The 26,751-nt window shown below is 42.3% G+C and overlaps 1 protein-coding gene across 10 annotated transcripts in view; it reads right to left on the bottom strand.

Moving 5' to 3' along the window:
* Positions 1–26,751, bottom strand: part of si:ch211-285f17.1 (sickle tail protein homolog) — an 81,070-nt gene that overhangs the window by 45,104 nt on the left and 9,215 nt on the right. Inside the window, exon 1 of one of the 10 annotated variants that reach the window (XM_041065332.1) lies at positions 18,404–18,539. The exons of 8 other annotated variants lie outside the window; for them this stretch is intronic. Coding sequence is in view for 1 of the 2 variants with exons in the window: in XM_041065327.1 (XP_040921261.1) it covers positions 1,075–1,123 (49 nt within the window). In the remaining variant the exon portion in view is untranslated. Of the gene's footprint in view, positions 1–1,074; positions 1,216–18,403; positions 18,540–26,751 lie in introns of those variants that run through there. One more of the 10 variants, XM_041065327.1, reaches the window with a different exon arrangement.

Here is a 26,751-nt window from a genome sequence, read left to right as displayed (position 1 = left end):
CAGCAAATGTTGCCCTTTTATCTCATATTAAAACAACAAAAAAGTGTTTTATGGTGGATATTTGATTTTCAGAGCAGAGATAAAGTAAACACAACCCCCTCAGGCACATGAACATCTCTGAACTTTGTTATCTTGTCTTGAACCAATCAGGGCCTGGGGAATACAATTATAATCCATCAATCTGAAAAGTATCCCATGAGATTCTGTGCGAGAAGAAAAGAGGAGAAGAGAAGAGAAGAGAAGAGAAAAGAAGAGAAGAGAAGTAAAGGTGAGGATAAGGATGACAGCAAAGAGAGCTGCTCGAGTGTGAAAACAGAGGGGAAAGAAGCAATAAAGCAAACTGATCTGCTGCCTTGTTTTCTAGACAGGCAGGTAGAGCTATAATGTGTACCTTTCAGAGGGTAACGGTGGAAAATAAAGGACCTCTTACGGAGTTCAGCTCCTCAACAGTCGAAGGAGGATATTTCAAGTGATTTGCCACTATTTTGTGGGTGGTTTAATATGGCTTTTCTTTTCTTCTCTGAAAGCTTGAAAGCATGCTGTGAGCCACAGACGGAAAAGGAACTTCTTGTTTTCCTCACAAAGACATGTTGGGACTGAGACAGAGGTAGCTTCATAGGTTTAACTAGTGCAATAACTTAGGACTGCAAAAACACATTCTTAGGAGCTGCAGAGACTAAACTTCTATTTGTGCTCCTGTGCCGTGAAATTTCCTTCCAGTAAATTCCTCTCTTCAGATCTGCAGTTTCTGTTCATTTCACTGTCACCTCCAGATCTTTTGAGGAAAAACACAAAACTGCTTTGATCAGTAAACACAAAAATCAGGCATAATTTTTGAGAAATACTTAGCGCTGGTGCGTCACTATCAAGCCCCCGTCACCAGCGCCATCAGCCCAAACCCCCACCCTGCTCGAGTGCAGAGCAGCAGCACGTCTCATGTACTTCCAATCCTATTTTTAACTCCCAAACACAGTTTCCCCACTGCCAACCAAATTACACTCAGCAGACAGAATAGACTGAAACCTCCAAAGTATCTGAATTCATTCGCGGGTGGCATGTCAGAAAGCTCATTACCTTCCCCAAGTGAACAATCTTTGTCTTCATCTGCAATTTCTTCTTCCATTGCACTTTGGGATCAACAAACACACACACACACACACACACACAGTGACGGTGAAAGAGTGAGGCTGGGAGATTCAGCTAACTGCTTGCTTAGAGATTCCAGCCGTAGCTCACGTGGAAAAGGGGGCTTGAGATAGGCCCTGCCCCACAGCCCCAGGATAGACTGGTGGGGATTTAGAAAGTCAACTGCATTCCAGGACACAGAGCCCCTCACCCTTAGGCTAAAAGCTCTTCTGCTACCATGGAGTAGTCATAGCCTTAATATGTATGTGTGTGTTTGAGACAGAGAGTATATAGAGCATTGTGAAAGAAGATACTGATGAGAAACACATTCCCTCCTCTTAAAACTGGACCCTGAGACTAACAGGTGTCAGTCAAACTCTCTGACACACACACACACACACACATATGTACACATATGAATTTACACAGTCTGTTCTTTATCAGGACTCTGTCTGCAAGCTGTCTCTTGTTTTACTCTCTGTCCCTGTTGAGGGGCCCAGCAGACACCAGCATGCATCCAAATGTGTCATAACCTACTTCTGAGCCACATCCAAACTGCTCTCAGTGCACAGCAGCCAGCTAATATGTGATCGAGTTATCTGATCAACACAACAGAATAAGACAAGCGTCAGTCCTGCAGGCAGTGTTGTTTCCAATTAGGAGCCTCACGGGAGACACCACCGTCTTTCTGTTTGCTCCTGCTTTTGGGTTTATGAAAAGCAACAGTGTCCTGTTTGCCTGACAGTCGAGCAAACATGCTCGCCGGCTTTATGTATTGTGCAAACATGTCAGTATGTGCATGTCTATGGCCGATATATGTGCATTTTTTTTCGAGGAGGAGGAGGAAGGGCTGCATCTGTGCATGAGTTCATTTCTTTGCAGCTGCTGATGTAAGTGACCCGATCTAAATGTGCAGGAAGACGGCACAAACTGACGTACCTTTACAGGAAAACGTGAGGGGATCAATGGTCTAGTTTGTGGGCCATGTAATTGAAAGTGGTGGGGGTGAGCGCATGAACAAACACAATGCAGCAGCTGACAGATAATGTCTAACATATGGACACAAGTCTGCCTCCACCCACTTTCTGTCTGCTTTCGCCCGCTCACATGTTTAGTCACAATAGGCAGACATTTAGCAGGTCAATAGACAGGGGTCATGTCATTTAATCATACTGAGGAACTGAGTTAGCTTTCTGCTAAGTCTTTACACAGTTAACTATAATGTTCATTTAATTCCAGGCAATACACTGTGAGGAAAAGTTCCTTTCTTGGTGCACAAACTTTATCTTAAGCTGCTTTATCTAGGGCTGCCTAAGTTCCTGATTTCCTGTGTTTCCCAGAAAACCCGCAGAGAACACACTTGAACATGTCGCATTCAGTAATAGCTATAAGAGCAGATGGCAAGAGCAACATATAGCCTTGTAAATGTGGTATTTCTTCCACTTCTGATAAGATTTTCCCCTGCATGATTGCAGAAATGAGGCAAAATAGAGAGTCCAGAAACTGAAAATACTTAACTTGCATTTTCTATGCTATAAACTTTGCAAAACACTAAAGGTTCCTTGAAAATACCTACAATATGTCATACTGACAGACGTACAACAAGAAAATGAGCCCGGGGTCGCCAATAAAAATGCCTGATTTTTGTGTCCAGTCATTTGGCAAATGTACAGCTATCCTTAAATATTTCATAACGTTTCAGTGGGACCTAAAAAGTGATGTGTTATCAGGGTTATGGCACGCTTTTATGAACTGCTGCTTATTTCCACAGAAAATGTCCCTGAAATTCCTTTTTAGCCATAAAGTGTTAGTGTCAGTGTTTCTGTGTCAAAAGTGCTCAGCCCTGACAAAGACACATACATCATGCCAACAACCAGCAGGTCAGTCTTTGCCAAGCCAAACTCATAATTAAAGCAGATCCTCCAAACCAACAATTACATCCTATGGTCTGAACAACCGGCCTTGCTGCACTTTGACTGTCAGCATTCCAGGCCAAAAAAAATGACCTCCTTCTTTCAAAATGTCACAGGGGATCTGCAAGTGGATTGTGTCTCGCCCCAGTAGCTCAAGAATGTCGCTCTCTCAAGTGTTGAGTAAATGATGGTCCTCTCATTTGAAAGACAACATGAAACACTTGCCCACGGACATCCAGGTCTTATGAGGAGCAGGGCCTCCTGCTGTTTGCAGTTACTTTATGTTTGTCACTTATTTATGGAGGAATGTATCCCTGTGCACACTCCCACTCTCCCCTACTATTACCGTCCCATAACTATGCAGTTAGATACAAAGCCCTGTTGTGTGCAGTAAAAAGCAGGGCTCACATAGCGATACCCTGAAGCCATGAATACTGATACACATCACAGCACTGGTCCATTGTTGACTATCTGACAGTATTTTTATTATGTCAGAGTTATCGGAGCCGGGATATCAGATGATCTGTTCATGTGGAACTGAGCCTGGTGTACAAAAAGGATCTTATTTAAATATGATTAGAATAAATTAAGCTTCTAATATACTGCAGTAATATCCATTTTAACAAAGTATTTAGACTATTACTGAGACTTAAAGTCTTGCTTGAAAAAAAAAAAGCTGCCAGTGGAGAGAAATCATTATTTCAATATTAAAGACATTTAGCCACGCTAACAGACACGTTGGTGCATCTGTTGGTCCACCACTTTGGTCCAGATGAACATATCTCACCAACTATTGGATGGATTTCCATTAAATATTGTGCAGGCATCCATGTGCACCAGAGGATGGATCCTAATGACTTTGGTGATCCCCGATCATTTCCCCGACTTTTCATCTAGTGCCACCAGCAGTTCAAAGTTTTCAAGACATTTTTTCAGACATTGTTTCTAGACAATTAATTCTCAGGACTTTTGTCCTCACTTTGACCTTTTCATATTGCACCACTATGTGGCTTGTTCACTTTTTTCTAAAAAAGTGGTTTTACCATGATAGCACCCGAAAATATAATAGATAATATCTTGGGTCTCATACGTAATTTTTTTTGAGAAAACATCTTTAAATAAGTTGATTTATAGCAGCGTGGAATCTAAGGCGCAAAACTACTATAATGGCTTGTAGAAACTGATGCTGAAGATGTGGACATGTTTTCCCACTCCTCTGCATCTTGTGCCTAAAGAACCTTTGTTTTCCTATCAGTCATCCTTCTCATGTCAGACCCACACCACCTGATTCCATGCCCTTCACTTATCACATTACTTTCTTCCGCCCACAGCCAGCACTGCACGCTGACCCTGCCAAGATACAGTAAAAGGCTAATGTGTGCATGCCTGTGGAGGTGAGCAGCTCAAAGCCCACAGAAAAAAAAGGAAGCCGATTTCTACACCGACTTCTCACTCATTGCTGATCCAACAGATAAGCTCTTTCCATGGAGGTAAGTGACACCAGAGTTAGAAAATGGCACCGCAATGCAGTTCAGCCACATTTTTTTCACACCATATAAATGCACACAAACACAGACATCCATGCACTAACACTCACATGCAGGAAATATCTGACTTCCTATCTGGGTGTCTGTTTCACTCTTCGCCTGTTCAGGTCATAAAAACTACAATTTTCAAGTCATGTCAACACTTTTGAATTTTGCACACAATGGGAAAAACATGGCTCCTGTGAAAGTGATTCCATACAAAGAGGAGAAATAGAAACCTCTCATAAATAGAGGGATTTTACTTCTAGTTTAGCCTAAGGCTCGCTGCCAAAGAAAATTGTCCACTTATGACTCCACCAATCAGAGAGGCCTCTGTGGAAGTGAACTTTACCCCCAGGTCCTTTCCTCCAATGGGCTGTGGATGAGTGCGGCTTTGTTTTGATTTGGGAGGTTGATTAGGCTTATATGAGTTTCAGGTCAGAATGTCACAATATGGGAAGAACAACAGACTTTTATAATCTTTTTTTTTTTTTTTTTTACTTTATGCTGTCTGTCAAAAAGATGAGGAAAAAGGAAAGGACTAGATTCAGGAGGCCTTACAGGATTCTTGAAACAAGCTGATGGGCTCCTAAAATGGAGGCGGTTGTGCCGTAGCCCAGTCAAAATGGAGAGACAAGTCCACACAGACCAGAACCAGACTTAATGAATTCAATATGAGTTTGAGTTTTCAGATAATTCAGAAATTCTTATAATTATAGAGTGTACTTAATTTTCTTTCTCCTTTCACTGTAATACTCCTCAGCCTCTTCTTTATGATCTAACCTCTTTCTTCTCCTCTATCTGTGCTTATGTGACCTGTTGAAGCAAGAGCGAAGTCTACAATGCCCATATGTGCTGTGAGAGCATTCACCCGTAGCTGCGGCGTCCATTCGGGACACTTGCACTGTCAAAGTGTACACTGCAGTAAACAAATGACAGTGTTTTCCAAACGTCTTCTTTCTCTTTCCTTCCCCATTGAATCACGCATCTGTCCACTGCCTCAGGAATAAAGTAAACACCGCATATGAATTATACATAAGAAGCTGACAAATAAAATCTTATTAGTGGCTTAAAAAAGTTGCTGGGATTTCAGATATCAGATTTCTCTCTTGAAGTTTGTAGTTTGACTCCTCAGCTCACGACTAGATTTTCCTCCTACTTGTATTTTTTCTTCCTTTTCTGTCTCTTTTTCCCCCCCTTGCTCGGCTGATGAGGCATACACACTCTGACTGTAATGCATCTTTCAATTAAGATACATGTGTGTATGCAAGGATTTGTATGTGTGTGAATGTGTGCAGTCACATACACGGGCCTGTCCAGACTTTCCGCCCCTGTGAAGCCTTATAAACAGACGGAGCTGCCAACCTGACAGGCAGCTGGCCAAAAGATATGAGTTACAGACATGTGGTCTTGTTTGTGTGTATGTGTGTGTGGGTGTCAGCACTGGGAATAGTAGCAGTGGTGGGGATAGCTGGTGTGATATTAAAACAGCCACGGAACAGCAGAGAACCTGACAGCTTAACATTGCAAAATAAAGGTTAAATACATATCCATCACACAAGAGACTCCCAGCATATTCAAGTAAGTCTCTTTCCTGTAGCTGGACCAAATGAAGCACGGCAAATTGATTTTACTGCTGCTTTACCTCCAAGTGGAATTGCTTATCCTGAGTGGATGAGACTTGTAGATCTTTAACTCAAGTGCAGAGTTAATACCCTTCCTCCGGAATGGACCACAACTTCAGAAAAGTTTAACTCAGTCTTTGGAACTAGCCGAGGATTCAGAGAAGGAAGGCTGTTCTACTGCCCTCGAAAAACTAAATAATACTTAAAACCTGGGAAGAATCACTATTCATTTGTCTGCAAATCAATCAGTTTGTTCTGTCTTCTCAGACTCCCTTATCTCTCTTTCCACTTCTTCTTTCTCCTGCTGTTGCACAGCTAACAAAGCAAACAAGCAGAGGGGGAATCGAACGAGTGCCGGCCTGTTAGCTCTGATACTTCCCTCTAAGACCAGCCAGAGGACAACTCAAACAAACAGCTTTGTTCATTGGCCAACTCCACTCACCAGCACAAACACTGTGTCTGTCTGCTGCCCCTCTCTGACACACATCAGCACTGGATCAATCCAAAGCAACTAACCGGCTATTGCCTTCTCTCTACTAAACACTTTGTTGCTACTCTTGAGATGCACTGCATTTTCCCAGCACCAGGTGGTGCTGTTGAACATGTTCCAGGCATCATGTGCAATGATCGAAAGGAAATTATACAGCTTGTGTCTGTGAAGGTGAGTGTGTGACAGGCAAAGTAAGACAGTATGTGTGTGTGTGTGTGTGTGTGTGTGCCTTCTCAATCTTTCACAAGGAAATAGGCTCTAGAATATTTCCTTTGTCATTTATTAACTGAGACGCTAAGTGCTGCCTAATGAACCGGTGTGTTTGTTAGTGTGTCTGTTTGTGCAATTATGTGTGTGCATGCGCACAAATGCTTGTGTTTGCCAGTAAACCCTAGCAGTGTACACACTTCATTAACTCGTGGCCAGAGTAAGTGTAAGTCAACCTAGCCACCGGCTCAGATGTCTGCTGGTCTCCCGTGACAACCGTCTCTGGGCCAACAGTGAGGCTGGTGGCGACCTGAGGGGGAGGGATGGAGAGATGCTGAGAACAGCTGCAGCTGGGAGCAAGACATGCACCCAGGAGCCAAAGAGGAGGAATTTGCTACCTCTTCTCTCCTGCCTGAGAGAACTTTTTCTTTGGAAACTGACTCACTCTGGGCCGACCACTGCAACCTCCCGAGGACCAGAATCTCCTTAGGAGATCCAATCTGCACTCTCTCAGTGGATAAAAGATAAGAGTGCACTCACTGGGCTGGAAAATATTTCAGTGCAGTTAATTTAATCACACCAAACCCCCAGTGTGAGTGTCTCATTTGTTTAACAGCCTACCTAAATGTGACTAGGACGGGGTATGATCTGAGTTCTAATACCAAAAATACCAAATTCATACCTATATTTTCTTAGTTTTTGGGAAAACTGATCCTATAACCTAGCAGCTGCATGGGATTCCATCAAAATCCTACATTGCTAGTTTTATCTCGACAAGGAGAGCCATCATCTCCCTGCTGAACTCCGGCCATGTGATGATTATTTCACTGTGGACATCAGATCTGCCTACAGCAGTTTCACTGCAGATTGTCCGTCAGTCTGCAGAATGTTGCCTCCATATTGCAACAGGAACTGCGTGATTCCTCGGGCCTCTCTCAAACTGTGTGCTCGTTTACAAGATATCTCTTATCTGCTCCGGCAAGTTTTCTGTGTCAACAAATTCAAAAACAAGTGCACATAGCAGATATGCACATGTGATGTTGACATACATATGAAAACACACTGGCACATAAGCACATGCAGTAAATAAATCATACGGCTTACTTTGCACAAACAGATTTAAACATTGAAGGAAGCACCTGCTCTCCTTATCTGGTGATAATGAGACAGAGTAAGACATATCTAAAGACAGAAGCGAATGAAGACGCACCACAGTCCTAAGCAAATTAAAGCAACTTCAGTCTCCTTTACTGCAGCGAGATAACTATGCATTAAGACTGCACATGGCTTCCATTTAAATATGTCTTTCAATATGCCTACTCTCTCACGAGTTTATTAAAAAGTGATTGCTCTGCAATTGACTCTCTTCATAGTGATAAGCAGCTTAGGACCCAGACATTGCTAGTCAGTCAATCATGTGTTCCTCACTTTCCCCTCTGCATTGCGTATCTCTTCTTCTCCCTCTTTTTCTCCGCATGCTAGCACAGTGTAACCAGCGTAAACCCAAAGCTCATTACATCTCAACAGCTCAGGAATGCAATGGAAATTAAACGCATTACTAAATCAGATAATGCCAAATCAGCATTTGTCATACAGTAAATTAACTGTGTGATATCAGGCTTGAGGATAAAGTAGTATTGTTTTAAAACATACCGCTCACACAGCTTAAAACTACTTAGATTACTTTATATTCTAGACAAAGGCAAGTGTCTACATCTGTGTGTGTCTACATCAGAGCTCATGAAGCTGAGAGGCTCCATAAGATCCTGCCTTGGAGAGGCGAGTGCTGCTGGAGCTGATAAGTGATGCAGGTGGTGGAGGGATGTGAAACAGGCTATGTGGACGGGGAGCCACTCTGAGGAATCCTGGGAAGACTAGTGCCTCTGTCCCGGTCTTTATCTGTGAAACCTGCTGTGTGCTTTCCGTGTGTCTATGGCCGTGCCGTCCCTGTCCATGTTTATGTATGTGTGTGAGCCAGTGAGTGGACTGTATCCAAGCTTAAGGCTCTGTGGAGAAGAAGGGGCTAGGACTGGAAAGTTTGTGAAAATGGACCAGCTTGGCCAGACTTATTCAGCGGGAGGGAAAAAAAAAATGCCTTAATGCATAAAGTGTGCATAAATTGTAATTCTGTAGGCTAAGTGCTTTCTTTTCACCCAGAACTTTCTGTTAAAAAATGGGAATCTTAAAAATCCGTAGCTGTCCACTTGAAACAGAAAATAAAAGGGTATGCAAATATTTTCAAGAGCTGCAAGATGAGATTTCACAATCACAAGAATGCAGGTGATCAACTTTGAGGGAAAGTAAGAGGAAAAAACACAACACCAGCTTTATTATAGTGTGGCTGCAGCAACGGAAATGTTGCAGCTTTCCCATGGGAGAGGAGGAGAAAAAGTGAGCGCCTGCAAAGTTTAATAGTTTCACTACAGAGAGGCCATCATGCAGGCCACAGGATATATGGATGGGAGAGGAGTTTCTCAATGGGCCCAATGTCCACAAGTACATTTTTAACACGACAAAGACAACAGTCAAGGCAAAATTAAAAATCTCCATGGCTTGAAATGGATGCTTAAAACTGCAGGGCCCGTACCAAACACAGTAAAGTAGAAACTAGTTTGTTCATGAGTAACAGGCACAGAGATTCTTCTCCTTCATGTGATATTAGGTTGGTTAAATGCTAATTCCCTCCCAGCTATGTTTACATGGGCTCTCTCCTCCTCGGGAGAGTCAGCTCTGCTTACCCTTTGCTCTGTGGCAGAGGCAGGAACAGGTCTGAAATATATTTGTCACCAGTCTAAAAATAACCTCAGGAAAAAGCACACAAGACACAAAGGCTCCATGATTTGAGAGGAGGAAAAGACATTTTCAGGGATCCTACTATTTCAGCCTCAGGAGCTGGCCAGACCCTGACGGCCCTGAGTCCTCTGATTGGTTATTAATGACATCATCCCTAGGGCCAGACCCCCGCACCCCCCTCCCCGATCCCAGTCTGACGATGTCATCAGTGCTGAAGCATCTCAGTGATGTAATGCAGGGAGGGCCATGACAAGCGCTCAAGAAGCACCCCTTCTTTTTTCCCCCTTGCCTTCCTCTCTCTTCTCCTCCCATTTCTTTTTTCCCATTGCTCTCTCCATCTCCATCTTTTCATTACACCCTTTCCGCTCATCAGCCGTATACAGATAAAAATCCCTTCCCACCTGTTTATTAGCGCTCAAATACAGGGCACAGAGATTTGCAGTTAAGCCCAGAGCTATTAAGAGCTCTTAAATGGCTCCTAAAAAGACTAGGAGAAATAACAGAAGGAGAGCATTTACATTTCCTAATCCTGTCTGTGTCCTGCAGCTGTAATTAAAATATGGATCAGAGATCATGCCCGTTTTTTTTTTCCCACAAGGTGTGAGCAAAGACACAAAAATCCATGAGGGCATGACGTCATTAAACTCCAGTTATAACTGCTCTGGATCAAGAGTACAACGCTATTCTGCACACTTAGACATACACAGAGAGAAATGGGATAACGTTCAATACAGATACAAATTCTAAGTCATCAAAAAGTAGCACATAAGCACGTGCAAATGTGTAGTCAAGCATCTGTGAGTGTTATGTCAGTTTGTTCCCATTTGATTTATTCAGACCATTTCATCTTTTCTGGCTAGGCCGTCACATCTGTTTTTTAATCACAGTTTTGTGAGAGTGTGTGTGTACATACGTGTCCTGGGCAAACATCCAGAGCTCAAGCGGATTAGTGAGGGGGACTCTACCCTGATCAAAGCAGCAGAGAATCCAGCTTACTGGGACATACTGTGTAACACATAACCCTCTTGGAAATGATACTGTACATGCTGCAAACCACTAGACCACCAACTGCAATGCAGTTTAGACTCTTCAAAGGGAAACGTTTAGAAGTTTGTTCTATGTCTTTCCTATCGTCTAGACAAATTCTGGTGTGAGAAAAAAAAAATCTCTCTCAAAGCTGGAAATCAGGGAAGAGACAATCAAAGTGCTGTTATCTAGTATGAAGTATGCAGCTGCTCCATAGAAACTGTACTGCTTAATAGTCCAAAGAGAATATTTTGGTTGTTGCTGGAAAAATACGAAGACAGCAAGTAGAGATTTTTCCCATGGTGATATAGATACAGTTTTCGGTTCAGAGTTCAACAGCACAATAACAAAACAAAGCCTAATAAAGCAGAACAAAATTCAAACCTTCTCCCGGATCTACGAAACCGAACTCGGTATGGGAGAACACTGCAAACTGGCAGCCAACATATGTATATTTTATTCTTAGTTACAACCCTGTTCTTCAGTGTTGCACACAGAGCCTTGGTGCACATCTGCAACGAAACTAAACCTTGGAGTTCTGTCACAGTTATTGGTCGACCCTAATTGGGGCCCACTGATACCAAGTAAGACATGCATTATGGATGCACTCCCAGTAAATTCAGATTGAGATAGTGACTGTAATTAAGTCATTCTCCAGCTCCACAGAGAGTCCTCCATCAAACTGTCTGAGCTTGACGGAGAGACCAAACGGGATATGTGTGAGTCTAATAATAAAGAGCCTCCTCAACCATGGCTGGGATCTGTCAGACTGAATAGATACTGAGCAGAATTTGGCTAAATTAACAGGAAGCTTTAACCGAGGGTAATATGACTCGGTATCTTAAGATGTGAACAAGGCATGTGTGGTACATTCCTCCTTTCGAAAGGCTTGTCATATGAGTGGCAGCCCACTGGTTAGACAGACAGCACGCCACATTTCAACACAGCTGCACGTGCACACATATGCAGATAAGCCGATACAGAACCCCATTCCTTCCCTCGGCTTCATTATGTACGTAGTGAGATGGTTATTTTGAAATGCCTCTGCGGCTGACCACTGTCATCCACCACCTAATGGCTTTAGCATGTGCCTCGCAGCCCATTGGCTCCAGCGGTCTCAGATCTTGGAGAGCTGAAATGAAGCGGGGCATTGTTGTTCTGCTGCCGGAGAGGATACACAATCTTGTGAAAGGAAAACCTGACGGGAAGGAAACTTCGAAACAAAGTGCTAAGAAAAGGTGATAAAGGGCACAAGGGACGGAACTGTGTGCGTTGGTATATGGGCAAATGTGTGTGTTAAGGGGCTGTTTCCCTTCTTCCTGCCGTTATAAAAAACTAATGGTAATGTTCAGAACTTCGTGGAATGTTCTGTGGCCTTGAATTTTAGGTAGAAGCAGAGTGGGATCTTGAGAGGAATGGAAAATCCAAGCAAACCAATTACTAGCCATAGTTTTCCCCTATTTAATAGGGAATGTAATGATAGACTGGTAAACCATATGACTGCTCCGTAATATAGATATTATCTGTAAAGATAAGCTTTAAAATATAGAGTTTCTCATCACATCTTGTGAAGGAGCTTTTCAGCTAAAAACTCCAAAGAGGACCCCGTCACTACTGGGCAAGCTAAAATGGAAAATACCTAAGACCCATTATGACTTTCAGCCATAAAGACTGCTAAAATATTACTAAAATATTTTCACACAGGAGACATATATTTAGCTTTTATTAATGTTAGCAATACCACGGAAACTCGTTCAGCATACTGAGGTGGAGCAGGAAAGTAAAAGACCTACTCCAACATTGAAAATGTCAGGTTTCACAAGATGGTTTTCATTACTCTGATGGGAGTATGGGGTAGAATAACTCACTGGAACAGGACTGCAGTCTGGGCCACAAGATCTAGAGGTAAAAAATCTAAAAAAAAAAAAAAAAACCCAAAAAAACCCTCCAACTATTTCGTACTGTAACTGAAAAGGTTCTTATTCAAAGAGACATACATCATGCAGTGTTACACTTCCAATACAGTATTTTTTATCGTCCCATGAAATCTCATGAAAAGACCAAAACCATGAATAAGTTGATCTTATTAAGTATTAAGTCTTGTTCAGGAACTCATACATGAGCCACACTGCATAACATGTTCCTCCATTATGATGAAGATGGGCTCTACAGTCTGAGTTGATCTCACATACACTGTCCCTGAGGTAAATACTGGCAAAGACACCAGCTCTATGACAGAACTTAGTCCCCAACAAATGCACCATTTACTCCTGTTACTTCTGAGTAATATTTGCTAAAAACTACAGTGCCCAGGTGAAATTATTTGTTCTTTGTTTATAAAGATTTATATTTTCAGTCGTAATGAAGGAGCTTTGTGGCTGAGAGCCACAGGCAGGCTGAGTTAGTCAGAAAGTACTGAGAGACTGTTGTTGGTCCTGGTCTTTTCATGGGATTTGTAATGAAAAATATTGAATATTGCCAGCAGGATTCTTTAATAAGACTAAGAGTCTACAGCGGATTTGTGCAGCTGTAATGCTCATTATGAAGAAAATCAAACTGCCTGATAGATAATAACTAAATTGAAAGATGAAAACAGAGAATTTCAGCCTCACGGTGTCACAAGAGAAAAAGACAAGGAATCACCAAAGTATGGATTCATCCTCGACCAAAGCAGTGGACCAATCGGCTGACAGACTAAAACTTAGAAACTACTATTCCAGCCACGAAACTTCACTGCCACCAAATGCTGAGTCTGTCACGTGTGACAAAATCTGTCCTCAACTGCAATATGGATTTGAAGTTAAGAAGTGTCACACTTGTATAATCCTACTTCGACTTAAATAAAGTCCTCAGAGTATACAGACTTGATTATGTGCCTTCACCTATCCATACACAGTGCAAATATAGCAACTCTCTCTCTCTCTCTCTCTGTGTGTGTGTGTATATGTCACTACATTTAGCCTGAAATGGTTTTATTTGATACTCATTATGCTGCTCTGCTGGGCCTCTTTCCAGTGTTTACATGGTCCTGTCTATTTATCAGTCAGAGCAGGAAGGAGTTCTCCAAACAGACTGCGTAGAGATAGAAGACAGGTTTCCTCAAAACTTCCAACCCCAGAGCTCAGGTAGCTGCTGTTCCTAGAATAACCCGGCTTAACAAAAACATCCTGCGTGTGTCACAGGATTTACCGAGTATTTTCAGGAACGGGAGTTGTGGCTAAATGAGAGTGTACTGAGTTTGTCAGGCAGAGGGGTAATTATGAAATCACGCCACGATAATGAGTAATTAGCAAGCGGTCAATTCGGTCGATAGACAACATTTTTAAAAAAAGCCAACATCTGAGGAAAAAGGGCGAGACACAGCAGGTTGTTAAATAGGACTCAGGACAGAAGTCTCATCCATATTTATTGGGATTAGGCAGCTTTAATACTCAAATTCAGACTTTTCTTAATTAACAACGTTTAAGGGGACAGAAAACCCAGAGTGCTTTATACGCTTTCAAAGAGTGAGAATGACGTCAGGAAATACAGTTTTACAGGCCTGACACATAAGGGCATTTGTAGGTTGCTAATTAGTGTCAAATTATAATTATCAGTGCAATTTTGTGGCATTTAATCTTCCCTGTAACATCCATCTCACCTAATTTTTCCTCCGGATTAATTTGCTCGGAGGGCAGAGGTGGATGCAGGCTGATAAAACAGTGATACAAACACAGTGATACAAAACTCCTTTTACACTAAGCTGTCTGTCTGTCAGCGGACAAAAACAGGCCTGGTATGTTCTTGTGTGTTACAGGAGGCAAACCAAATGCCTAAAGGAGTAGACGGATGGGAGAGGCGGAGGGATGTTTACACTGAGAAAAAAAAAAGACCTAGGGGGGTTAATAGCGACTGAAGAGTGTCTGCTTGAGCCTCTCCCACCCCCGTCTGAGCCTGTGGGTGGAGAACATTTGTCTTGCCCCCCTTCTCATCATTGCCAAAAAGAAAGAGGACACGGTCAAACAAATGACTTCACTGAAAAGATGGAGTCACTGAAGTATGTGGAGTCTGTGAACATCAAGAGGGAGTAAAGAGTGGAGAAGATGGGATATTGGTTTTTAAACTTTTGTGTCATCTAAGTAGGGACATTTTGCAAGACTGAGAACACTTGTATTCCTAAATAAAAAACTATATATTTACACCCATTTAACAGACATTTTATTGTTGTCCTCTTGCTCTAAGTCCACCCATTTCCTGGTTAACCTACAGTGACTTTTCCCAAAATGCTCCCTGCCGAGGGACCTACATAAAAAGTCTAATTTTGTGTCTCGGCAAATTTTTACATTAGCTCCACCAGCATCCGACATCACGACAGGAAGCATGATTTTCCTCTGTGGATAATCCTTGTCACAGCAAAGCCTACAGCAATGACTGCTGCAACGATTGCCGCAAAACTCTGAGGTCTAACTTAAGCCTCTACCATCGCCCAACAGCACAACAACAAAAGACAACAACATCGCTTTTTGTAGAACTCTGCAGGACAGATGTTTTTTTGTATCACATGATTTTTTTTTACTGGGGCTAAATTTGTTCTCCTCTACTTTAGATTCCTTGCAGCAGTTAAAAAAATCAGTTCCTTTTAGACCAATTATGAATATCCCAAAAAAAAGGGTGCAAGAAAAAAACTGACAAGACTGACACTAATGAATCATTATTAGCTGAATTACATATCACTGCCTTCCCCTCACCATTTTCTCCTGGTCGGTCACATTTGTCCGTACAAGTCATAAAAGTGCTGCCATTAGCTGATGAGAGAAAGTCATTTTACTTGCATCCAAAAGGAACGTAAAATGTCTGTGTGTAATAGAAATGGCTTATCTTCTGCTCCTTTAAAACTGTGGTAAGATGAAGGTGTTATATTCTGTACTTTTTTTTTTTTTACCTCTGTTCCTAAATATAAAAGGTTTTCAAAGAGCCGCCGTCATCTGTTCTGTAGAAAATTATTTGGCTCAAAATGAGGTCAATTTACAACAGCTAGAAGTCAATTAATGTGGTGGAGATTTGGTCTGATTACACTTTGCTATCATTCCCACCTCTATTAGACTGAAGTTGTTTTGGCCATAAGGACAGCTTCCGGCCTAAGCTGCCGAAATGACAGAAAATCTTCCTGGAGGATGAGATCAAATTTCTGCATCTAATTGAGAATATACTTCGCCTCAGGCAAAATCTTAAAGCTTATTGACCAGAAATGTTAAAATGATACCAGCAGTGGGCACTTCACCGTCCCTGACCTTGCGAAGGAAGTGAGGATTTATATAAACCTTAAAACCGAGAAGTAGAAGTGGATAAGCTTGGTTGGGATCATAAAAATCTGCAAGGTTTCATTCTAAAGGGTCAGTTCACCCAAATTGAAAAAACAAACACATCATCATAATCTCTTTGGGTGTCTATCTTTTTTTTTTTTTTTTGCAAACACCTTGGGGAGCTTCATGAAGTGAGAATATTTTATCATCTCCATAACTCAACCGCCAATAGGAGCTGAAATGAAAGCTCTGTAATGAGGTTTGATCAAACCTTGAAGCTCAATGAGACGTGGCGCGAGTTGGCTTGGGGCCCAATGAGGGATGACAGTGTAGACAGCTTGCCTGAGAAACACCTGGTCAGGCACCCCCCGCCCCCACCGCCCCCACCCTGGCCTCAGAGCTGCTTGGCCACATGCCACTGGCCCAGGTGTGTTTCCACCGAGCTCAATGTCCCGTGGCAGCCATCAAACTCCACAGGCTCAGATTTGAACCAGCTAATACACATGGCCCAGGTTAGTGCTTGATCTTCTGCACAGATCCCGATATGATCTGTTATGTCTGGATACTGATGCAACAGAGTATTCCAGCCGGGTAATCAAGTGGTCAAGACGTAACCTTAGCGTCTCATAATGATATCAGACAAATGGAGGCACATGGTCAGGAGCTACTGTGTGCCTTTGCTTGTAAAAACACTGGCAAAATAACTGCGCCTCATATGCTAGCACTTAGACAAATAGCTTGGCTGAATTTAACTGGCAGTCAAAGCACTGGCTTACAGTTAATAACAGTTTCCTCTGCTCCTGCGAGAAACTGACAACTTGCTACATCAGCACAGCACAGAGAAAACTGGTGAGAGACAGTCTAACGCTGTCAAAGGGCGAGGTTCAGGGGCTCTGGAAGGGGTGCAAGGGTGCAAGCTCATTTGTCTTTCTGACGAGGCGCTCCTTTCTGACCAGTTTACCTTCCCTCCCAACGGGGGAACTGAGGTTGATATACTCATTGCCGAAAGACACAACAAACGACATCCATCGCCAAACATCTGAGCGGTAGAAAAAAAAAAAAGGGTTTCAGAAACTTTCAGGACCAGTATTAGTCTAGAATTAAATATAGTACGAAGATGCCTGTTGGTGAGCTGCCTGAGGATGTTACTCAAGTTTTAAAAAAAAAGAAAATTTAACAAGAAGGTCTGGCTTTAACAGGTTCTTTCTGAAAATGTTCCTTTTTTCCTTTTCAGATCATTTAATAGATTTATCTGGATTTTTAACATTTTTATGGTGATTAAAAAAAAGACATCTTAAACCAAGTTTGACATTAAGTGAGATTCATATTACATACTTACATGTGAATAGCTGTGAAATTAACTTATTTTTTTTTCCGTTTGACTGTGCTTGGGCACAGCAGTTTTCACCAGATGCAAATCTACTCAACAGTGGAAAATGTTAAAGCAATTCCAGCAGCAGCTGGAGAGCTCCAGACAGGAAAATATATTTGTAAAGACAGTAAAATACTTGAAATGCTATTTTATTTGCAATGTAGTGACAAACTAGTGAAATAGTAGGCACTAACAGGCACAGTGCTCAGATAAAAAGAGATCAGCTGTTACGACAGTTTACTGTTCAGCTTAGTTAAAGGATCTATGTGATATGCGAGTATAGAAGTGCCTTTGAAGTTGCACAGTGACACTGATGTTCACTTTCAGAGGAGGAGTGCAGCATCTCCCCGGTGGGAAAATTTAGCAATCCATTTGATCCAGACAGCAAACAGCACCATACATGGCCAAATCTACGGTAAATCTGATCCACAACCAGCTGCTTTCATCTACAGATGTCATTAATCTGTGATCTGCAGAGAAAGATCCGATTCAGAAGCAGGAAAAAAAAAAAAACTCAAGAAACTTCTGTTTTAGGGACTGAATCTGAGACAATTAATGAAATGTAAGTTTGTTTAAGGACTGTGTTTTGTGAAAGTGACCGGGCTGTTTTCAAGTTCAACCTCTCATGGTCTGACCCCTCACCACTCTTCTCCCCCATCAGCTTAATTAGACACAGCCACACACACATTAGATGGTCCCCTTTTTGCTTCACGCTGAATGGCTGGCTGCAGTTCAAGGCACCACAAAAACAGCTATGCAAAACAAGCCTCAGAGCCAGGGGGGAAACCATGAGCAAACAGGACATACATTAAGAACACTGCAGGGAATGCCGTTCAAAACCCCTCTGGAATTTAAAATGATACTGCCTGCAGTAATAAGAACAAGCCACTTCTCAAGTCATGCAAGGATATTTGCCTTAGAGTACACACACAGGGAAGGGACAGTGAAGAAAATGGGTGTTGTTTGTACTCACATGTGTATGCGTGAGCATCCGTGTGAGAGAGTGTGTGCGTGTGTGTCCTTGTGTGAGACGCAGCTACTCACCTTTCTTTTCTGGCGATACAGTATGTCCTGACAGAAAAAAGTCTTGGAAACAACCAGGGTGACACAAACTAACTAGCACACCGTCACAGTCCCAAAACTTTTTGCTCTCTCCCGGCAGATCTGCACACTTCCCCTGCTCCCCCTCCCTCTCTTTCTCTCTCTCTCTCACTCTCTCTCTTACTTCAGCACTTCCTGGGCTGCTGTTTATGCTCCAATCAGGCCATCCAAGAAACTACCGCTGGCCCTCCGCCCCCACCTCTCTCTCAGCCAACGGCCATTGTTTGGCGGGGGCATGTCACATGTAGACGTCGGTGCGTGTGTTCGCTCTTGACTGAGGTTTTTTAACCTCTTGCCACCACCCAGAGTCTGCCTCTCCTCAATCAGGAGATGAAGAAGAAGGGAGAAGCAAACTACAAGCTGAAGGCAGGATGGGAGTGAGGCTGGTAGGGTGAAGAGAAACACAAGAAATGGGGCTTCCTGCTTGAATGTCTTACTGAGACAGATACACTGTTTCAGGCAAGAGGAAAAGGGGGGTAGCAGCGTTGAGTAAGGGTTGGGGGTGTGTCTGGAACTTTCTCTCCAAATCCAACAGCTTGTTGTTACAAACCGCAATGAGGCTCAGCCCATCGTAGCCCCCAGAGAGCCCCAGAGCTCGCTCTCCAAAACAAGGCGCCTTTCCCATAGTCTGCCAAAAGTTTTCACCATGATACCTCAACCCCTTCTCCCAAAGCCCCAACCTCTAAATTCAGTGTTTCACTAAGCTGGCCAAACACAGCCGGGCCAGTTCTTTCCAGGCTTTTGGGTGAAATAAAAAAAGGGTGGAGGTGTGATGTGTGGGGGTGTGCAGGATAGCGTGAGGTGAAAGGTGACGAGTGGGAGGAGACAGGTTTGACAGGAGCACACTGAGGCTTTTGTTGGTGTTGTTAACAGTTCCATCATCACACTATGGTAACACCTTGTGGGCTGTGGAAGAGTTTAGACCAACTTGAAGACACTGGTAATACTTAAAACATGCGTCATGTTTTCAAGGTAAAGCTTTTAGAAGCAAAATATATATTTTCAGAATTTAGGTGTATGGGCGTGTTTAGCTTAGACTTGAAGAATAATTGCAGTCACCAAAATGATTATTCAGATCTGTAAAAACACCACACCAAAGTCCTGCTGCATTTTGCTGCAGGACTTTGACACACAAATGGTCAAATGACCAGACAAGTTCTAAAGCTGAACCCATGGATGTTTACAATGGACGGTCTGGGTAATAATTATCCCTTTCTATTGGTCCAGACTTGAAATGAACAGACTGAACCTCTCCCTCGTCTTTCCTTCCATCACCTCTACTCCACTAGTCTCTCCTCTGCTCTAACCTTTACTTTCTTCTGTACTGAATGCATGTCTTTCAGTCAGTCCGGCGAACCACGTGGGTCGATTAGGGTGCCTTCGTGCCAGGTTGAATTCAGGAAACATTCATCTTGTTGTTTAGTCTGGGCACCATGTGTTGGGAGCGGGGAGGCCGCTCTCCTTCGTAGATGGCCCCCTCCCCTCCCCTCTTCTTATGCACACAAGCAAAGAAAACCCCACGCTGAAAGACATGATCTGGACGTTCACGACTGTGGTTCGTTGTTTAGGGGCTCAGATGCACAAAGCAACGAAACTTCAAAGCAGCAGTTAGTAAAAAAAAAAAGCATTTACATGAAAAGAGAAAATGTGCTCTGTCACTCCCGCTGTGGCTCAGGTGCGCCAGCGTGAACGCTTTGTGCATCAGCATCTATTTCTTATGCTGCTTTAATCACATAATAAAGAACGAAAAAGAGATGTTGACTCAGAGTAAAGAGTCATTTATGGAGCCGATAGCAGGAAGCAGCTGTGTAGTGTATACAGTGCAATATTTGTATGGGTGTTTATATGTGTAATTTTATGTGCATGTGCTCACAAATGTGTTTTGGACCTAGGTTGCCATGTGAAAGAAGAAATGCCTTGACATCACTTTCTTCCTAAACGGGGGCCCACTTTGACTAATCCCTTAGTGCTAAATCCTTGCATTGCTGAAAAGAGACCCAAACAAATGGAGAGGGGAGACAAAATAAATCAAAACATTGGGGATTTAACAGTGAGAGAGCAGGTGAGGATTACACCTGAAGCAATTCAGTTTGGTGCCTCAGCCTGTGCCAGTCTGCTATTGAGGAACCAATCCTGCAGTCACCCAGTGAATGAGCCACCTGTGCGTCTTGGAAGAGGCTGAACTTGACAGAGCTTGTATAATATGACTGGGGCAAAGAGAGTGAAATGACAGGCAGTTTGCTCTCAGTGACACAAATGCCAGCAGATTCAGAAAAAGAGACTCAGTAGCTTCGTGATTTCAAAGACAGCTTTAAAAAAAAAAAAAATCTGTTAACATTTTAAAAGACCACGGGAAAAATAGAGCCAAGCACAGTGGTGAAATTCAGCAAAGATATTAAGATGAGTCATTTCATACAAAAAAGGAACTGGATGAGTTGTGATGACAGCCTTTGTTATCCAATATTACAGCTTGTGATGTGACCTATATGGCCTAATGAAATCCACATGCAAAAGTCGGACCTAAACACTCAAAAAACAGTTATCACTATGATATGATGTGGAAATATTAGTCTGTAAAAGGCGCCTGTGACATTTTATTTTAACCCTCTATTTGTCATTTCTAAGCAATCTAAACAATAAATTGTATATAACACACTATAATATAGTGTACTACTACTGTCTCAGTCGTGTTGTGGCAGAGCCGTTTTCACTTCAATACCCCAAACCTCAGAGTCAGAGTCTTGCTGGCCCACATTAGGTTCTGGTTTGAAGGCATCCTTCTACCAATGTGATTTGGACTGCAAAAAAAAAAAAAAAAAAAAAAAAATTGAAAATGAGGCACCAAAGGACTTGGCTCCCATCCACCCAGATCCCACTCTAGCCCATGGACCAAACTGCCTTTTACATATATTTAGCCTCAAATCATCCAAAGCCTTGGTGAGCTGCTGCTCTCTATTTTAAAGCCAGTTTCATAATCTTTCACAGGGAGGCTGGAGAGTTTAGCCGATGGCAACAATGGAGCCACTGGACTAGTATGAGCTCTGAGTCAGTCAAACGCTCCAAAAGTACATGAAGAGAAATCTTACTGAAGTCCTGAGTTAATGACTTTAGTGGTCTGAGAGCTGTCTGATGATGATGACTGCGCTTACATTATGCAAATAATGCACAACCCTGTGTATTACAACCCAGATTTAACCCCTCAAGAGCACATCTGAGTTAGCAGAGACACCACAACTCCTGCTCATAACTTGATGCAGCAGTTTGGTTTAATCTGCCTGCCATTATGGATTGCTGGGGAGAAGAGCTTAAATAGCCATTGATTAAATAAATTAATAACAGCCCAAAGTAATGAGAATGGGAAGTGAGAGGTGTGAGATCAGACTCGGGTTGGAGAAGTGAATGTGGCACTATGAGGCCAGTATGACTGTCCTATGGCCCGCTGCAAGAGTGACAGAAAGGAACAATGAGACACAGCTCACCCGGAGAACATAGTACAGAGGGTCAGTGGGGTCATATGACTGTGTCTCTGTCTGCTTGTTGGTCTTTCTGTCTTTGAGTCATTCATACATGCATGAATAAAAGTGGCAGCATCCGTGAAGATGGGATTAGACAGATTATGTCCGAGTGAAAACGTGAGTGCATCGTGCTGTGGAGAGGAGTGGTCATTGTTCATCAGTCTCCCAGTAAGATGAGTCAGGGATGAAAAGCAAACAACGCGATGGCTGGGTCAACAAAGGCATCCCAGATTAACAATGCAGACTCCGAGAGCCAGGCAGCTACAGTTACTTCAGAGCCAGCTGGGCTGGAGGGGCCTAAAGGTTTGAAAAGTTGGCTTGTGATCTGAAGATTACAGGTTTTGAACCTTATATGGATGAGAAACATCTTATCAAGTAAAGGAATTTACTAAAGTAAGAAAAGAAAAGTGGGTCTCTCACTCAGCTGCTACTGACAGGATGCCCTTGAGAAAAGCTGTGAGTTGCGACAAGAGTCTCATGGTGGGATGTTCTGTTTCCATCAACTATTTATTCTTGAAAGATGTGTTGTGGTAATGTGTAACATGGACAGTGGGTTATGTACATATTCGAACAGCACTATTACTGAAACAGCTTGAAACATTGCAAGGGCTTAGAAGAACAAAATTCCAAACATTCATACCAACATACTCACACTCACCATTAAGTAAAGTTTCTCTGCATTAAATGACTCTGTGTAATGCCTGCTTTTGTAGGTAGTACTACCGATCCCACTGTGAATGAACACACTCGTGCCTCTAACTTAAAACCGTGGACCTTTGCTCTTGGAAAACCAGCTCAAAAAAGCCCAGGTAAACTGGTGACCGGTGAGGGGAATCATGAACATGTAACAGTCCTAAGGTATTGTTCTTGTCACTGCTTGATGTTATTGGTCTTAGACCTGATATCACATAATTTTTGGATAATTGCGATTACTAGATCTAAAATAACACTAGGCCAGTTTGGTTAAAATATTAATAGCTAATTTTGCAAGACTGGAATACAGAGCCAATTCACCTTTGTTGTGAGAACACTGAAGCCCAAAATCCACATGAATCTTACCTCTAACAGCTGATTTTGTTATGAACACAGACATGTCCTCTATGAACTCTGTTTATGCTTCTAATAACAACTCTTGTGTTTGTAGACTACACGGCTTTGTAGGACAATTTCAAGTGTCAATAACCCCTAACAGGCACAAAAAAAGCCCACTGGAATTCTGAAGCAGCTCTGGTTTATTTTCAGTGAGCTAATCCAAAACAGTGGGATGTTCCTATCACTGCCATGTTGTTTTCGAACTCCAGGCAGTGCATGACCTCGCATGCAACTCTGAGTTTCAGCCAGCTGTTTTTGCTGCAATTGCGACATTTTGACTGTGTGTACTACTGTGTGTTTCCCCGTGAAGCATGAAGCAATTATTGGTAAGATGCAGGGCAGTGCACTCTCAGTCAAGTCTTATCAGATAAATAAAACTTTAATAAACAAAGGGGAGAGTCACTGCCCTCTTGTCCTGCCCTGACATCCGCTTCTGATCGGAGACAGCATCACAAGAGGAGAGGACAAGAAGATTAAAATTATGAGACAGAAAAACAAGGAAAGAGCAGACAGAGAGAGAGAGTGTGAAATGGTTGACAACAATGCTGGGCCACCAGCTGGTTGAGGCGGTGAACCTGTCAGGTCACTCTTCTCCCTCTCCCCCCACCTGCTTCTACATCTGTCCATCACTCTATCGCTATCTGTGCCTTTCCCCCTGTTATGTATCACTTTCAGGTTACTGCAAGTGCAGCCCAGCAAACAATAACTGTAAATACATGTTTTTGTTGTCATAGAAATGCGACTCCTAATTAGGTTTATGGAGTAATAAAAAGCATTTAGCTTGATTGTGTTTGGCCCATAAGTGCACTTCAGTGCTTTCCGGTGGAACACAAGAATTAATGGTCTTAATGAAATGCATTTAGAATGGCCAAGAATAATGGGACTAAAATATTTATCCGATGCTTTATGTAATGCCAAAAGAAAAATGAACAAATATGCATTCCCCATAAGCAAGGAATTTAGAGCTAGCTGTGACGACTCATCTGCTTTTCAGAACATTTATTATGCAAAACATGTCTGCAAAGAATTTGGAGATAAAGTTGCCCTAAAGATATAAGTCATTTGCCCACAAAGCACTCTTTATTGCTACTCTGGCAATCGTTTCAACAATGAATAATTGGTGATTATTGGTTGCACATCACATTAACTGCCAGCTGTCGCGTTGTGAACTGTGGGCCTCCATCAGCAACTTAGCATACCCTTCCTGACTTCCCATTGATATGAAAGACGTTCCCTGGCTGCCTGTCAAAGGATTTCAGGGGATCGCACAACAACAAACAAATGTGTTATGAAATATGCAGCGCTGAGAAACATTTGGTCCCAATCACAATTAATATTCTGACTCCGAGGGCATAAAGAGAGCAAGAGAGGAGAGAGTAAAGAGAAAAATTAGTTTGGACAGCTCTGTTGTTACATGCACAGTGTTTCTGGCTCCATATGGTCGCCGCGTAAAGCCATCTATACATCTACAACAACTCTGTGAATTTCCGTAAATTCACCAATTAGGATTCATACTGCTTTTAGTGTGATAATATTACCCCATGATTTCATGTCCATCTCTGCAGTTGAATTATTGGAATGCTTTATGACCAAATTACACTTTTTCCATCAGGAGCCAATTTTATTTCCGGCAACATTTAGTTAAATTAACTTGATTGATTTTGAAGTGCATTTACAAATAAGCAGGAAAGTGTCAATTAAGGTGAAGGACACTTAACACTGCAATCACAGCAAGAAAGCAAAGCTGTGAATCTCTTGTTTATCAAGTGTTCTGAGCAAATGTAGAATCCATCATCTGCTTGTTTTTCCTAATGAAATAATGTGCTTTTATCAGATGTTTTCTAAAGCTTGGAGTCAGCCTTATGGTTGGAGGCAGAGGAGGGAGGAAGTCATAGACTGACAGAACTGCAGAGATAGGAGGATGCGGTTTGGACAGCAGGGAGCAGAAGGTTAAAGGAATTGCACAGGTCAGAGCCATCACTAAAGCACAGCAGCACTGCGTCTGTTCTTTGAAACCAAAAAGGCAGCAGGGAGAGACGCACATCCGCACAGTGTAACCATCACCACCCGAGGACTTAACATGCATCATCTGTCCTGATACCAGACACCTGTGCATGTGTTCATATATTTTTGAACCTGTGATGCCGCCAAGATGTGACATACGCCAAACATCACACTGGAGCACTACAGTGTTTTTCTTCTATGCAAAAAATATACTCTACCCTGTTTCCACCACTGTCATATTTGATTTCTATCCTTGTTTCACCACCTGTTGTATAACATCAGTAATGGTCCTGCGTGTTCTGCCTTACATTGTCTTTTTCTCCAGTCTCTCTGGTCATAAGAAATCAAATATTACATAACAAGGGATGTTAGATAAGAGTTTCTGATGCCTATCACAACCCATCTACATTCTCCTACTGGGCGTCTTGAAAAACTATTGGCTGGGAAGGATCATGAAAAATGGTTCTTTAGCTGAGTATAATTCGAGAAGACAATAGCAGCTGAGAAACAGCTTCTACAAATAATGGACGCAAACAATTGACTCTGGCAAAAATAATCTGATTTAAAAAGCATTTCCACTATTTCTCTCAGAGCAGTATCAAAAGTATAGTAATAAAAGGATTAAATCTTTTTATCCTGTCACTTGGTTGAATGGTCTATTAAATTTGCTCCTATCCATCTTCCACTGCTCCAGGACTGATAACACATTCACCCTTTTTGATTTAATTCTCGAGATGAATTGGAATAAATGTGGCAGGGTTGGAGATAAAAAAAGAAACAAATAACAAAATAAATAAAAAAATGGAGAAATTGGCTGTCACGAGAATCTTGTGCACATCCCAGTTTTCTGCACAGTATTAAACCTCCAGCTGTTAACATCAGTTCAGTAGAAATCCCCCCATTCTCTCCCCACAGCTCAGGATAAAATGCTGTGTCAGTCTCATGATAGCTTTCTCTGCCTAGCTGAAAAGCATGCATGTCTTACCAAAGACTTCATCACACAGCCAAACCGTATTATTCCCCTTTAGAAAAATCCCCAGATTTAAGTGAGGGTAGGGGAGGAGTACATTTGATCCCTGATTCAGTGTTTCTAGTGTTTAACGCTGAAAGAATGTACCAAAGATGCTCAGAGGCACAGGGCGGCTGTCAAATCTCTTTCACTGTTTCATATTTAGGGGAAAAGAAACTTGGCAAAAAAAAAGTGAAGTTTTTCGTCACAGCCTAATTGAACAAGCAGTGCTAGCAGGGCTAAAATGAATAAACGTCAAATCAAACACTTTGACAAAACCACACGAGAGGCATAAACCTATATGAGGAGTGAAAGTGGGCATAATGAGTCAAGTCCAACCTGAAATCCTATTAACCGTACAGCTGGGGGCGCTACATGCCAGGAGCTATTGAACTCTTCAGCATGGAGTGGAAAGAAGCTGCCACACTTTCACTGATGTCAAAGACTGAAGCGTCGTGAGGTGTAATTACGTGAAGTGGTAGGAAACCTGCTCACTATCAAAAGCTGAAGATGAGAGATTCCATATGTGGCCAGGAAGTCTGTTTTATTTCTAGTTGCAATAAGTACAAAGGGCCGTGCAGCAGTAATAAATCTTACTTTCTTTTTTTTTTTTTTTGTAGTAAACAGCACACATGCTGACATGTCAGCCTGAAGAACAGGCATCCTGAATA

Source organism: Toxotes jaculatrix, chromosome 20, assembly GCF_017976425.1.
Source record: "Toxotes jaculatrix isolate fToxJac2 chromosome 20, fToxJac2.pri, whole genome shotgun sequence".
Taxonomy (NCBI): domain Eukaryota; kingdom Metazoa; phylum Chordata; class Actinopteri; family Toxotidae; genus Toxotes; species Toxotes jaculatrix.
Note: the sequence above shows the minus strand (reverse complement) of the source record. Positions and strands in the feature narration are given on the sequence as shown.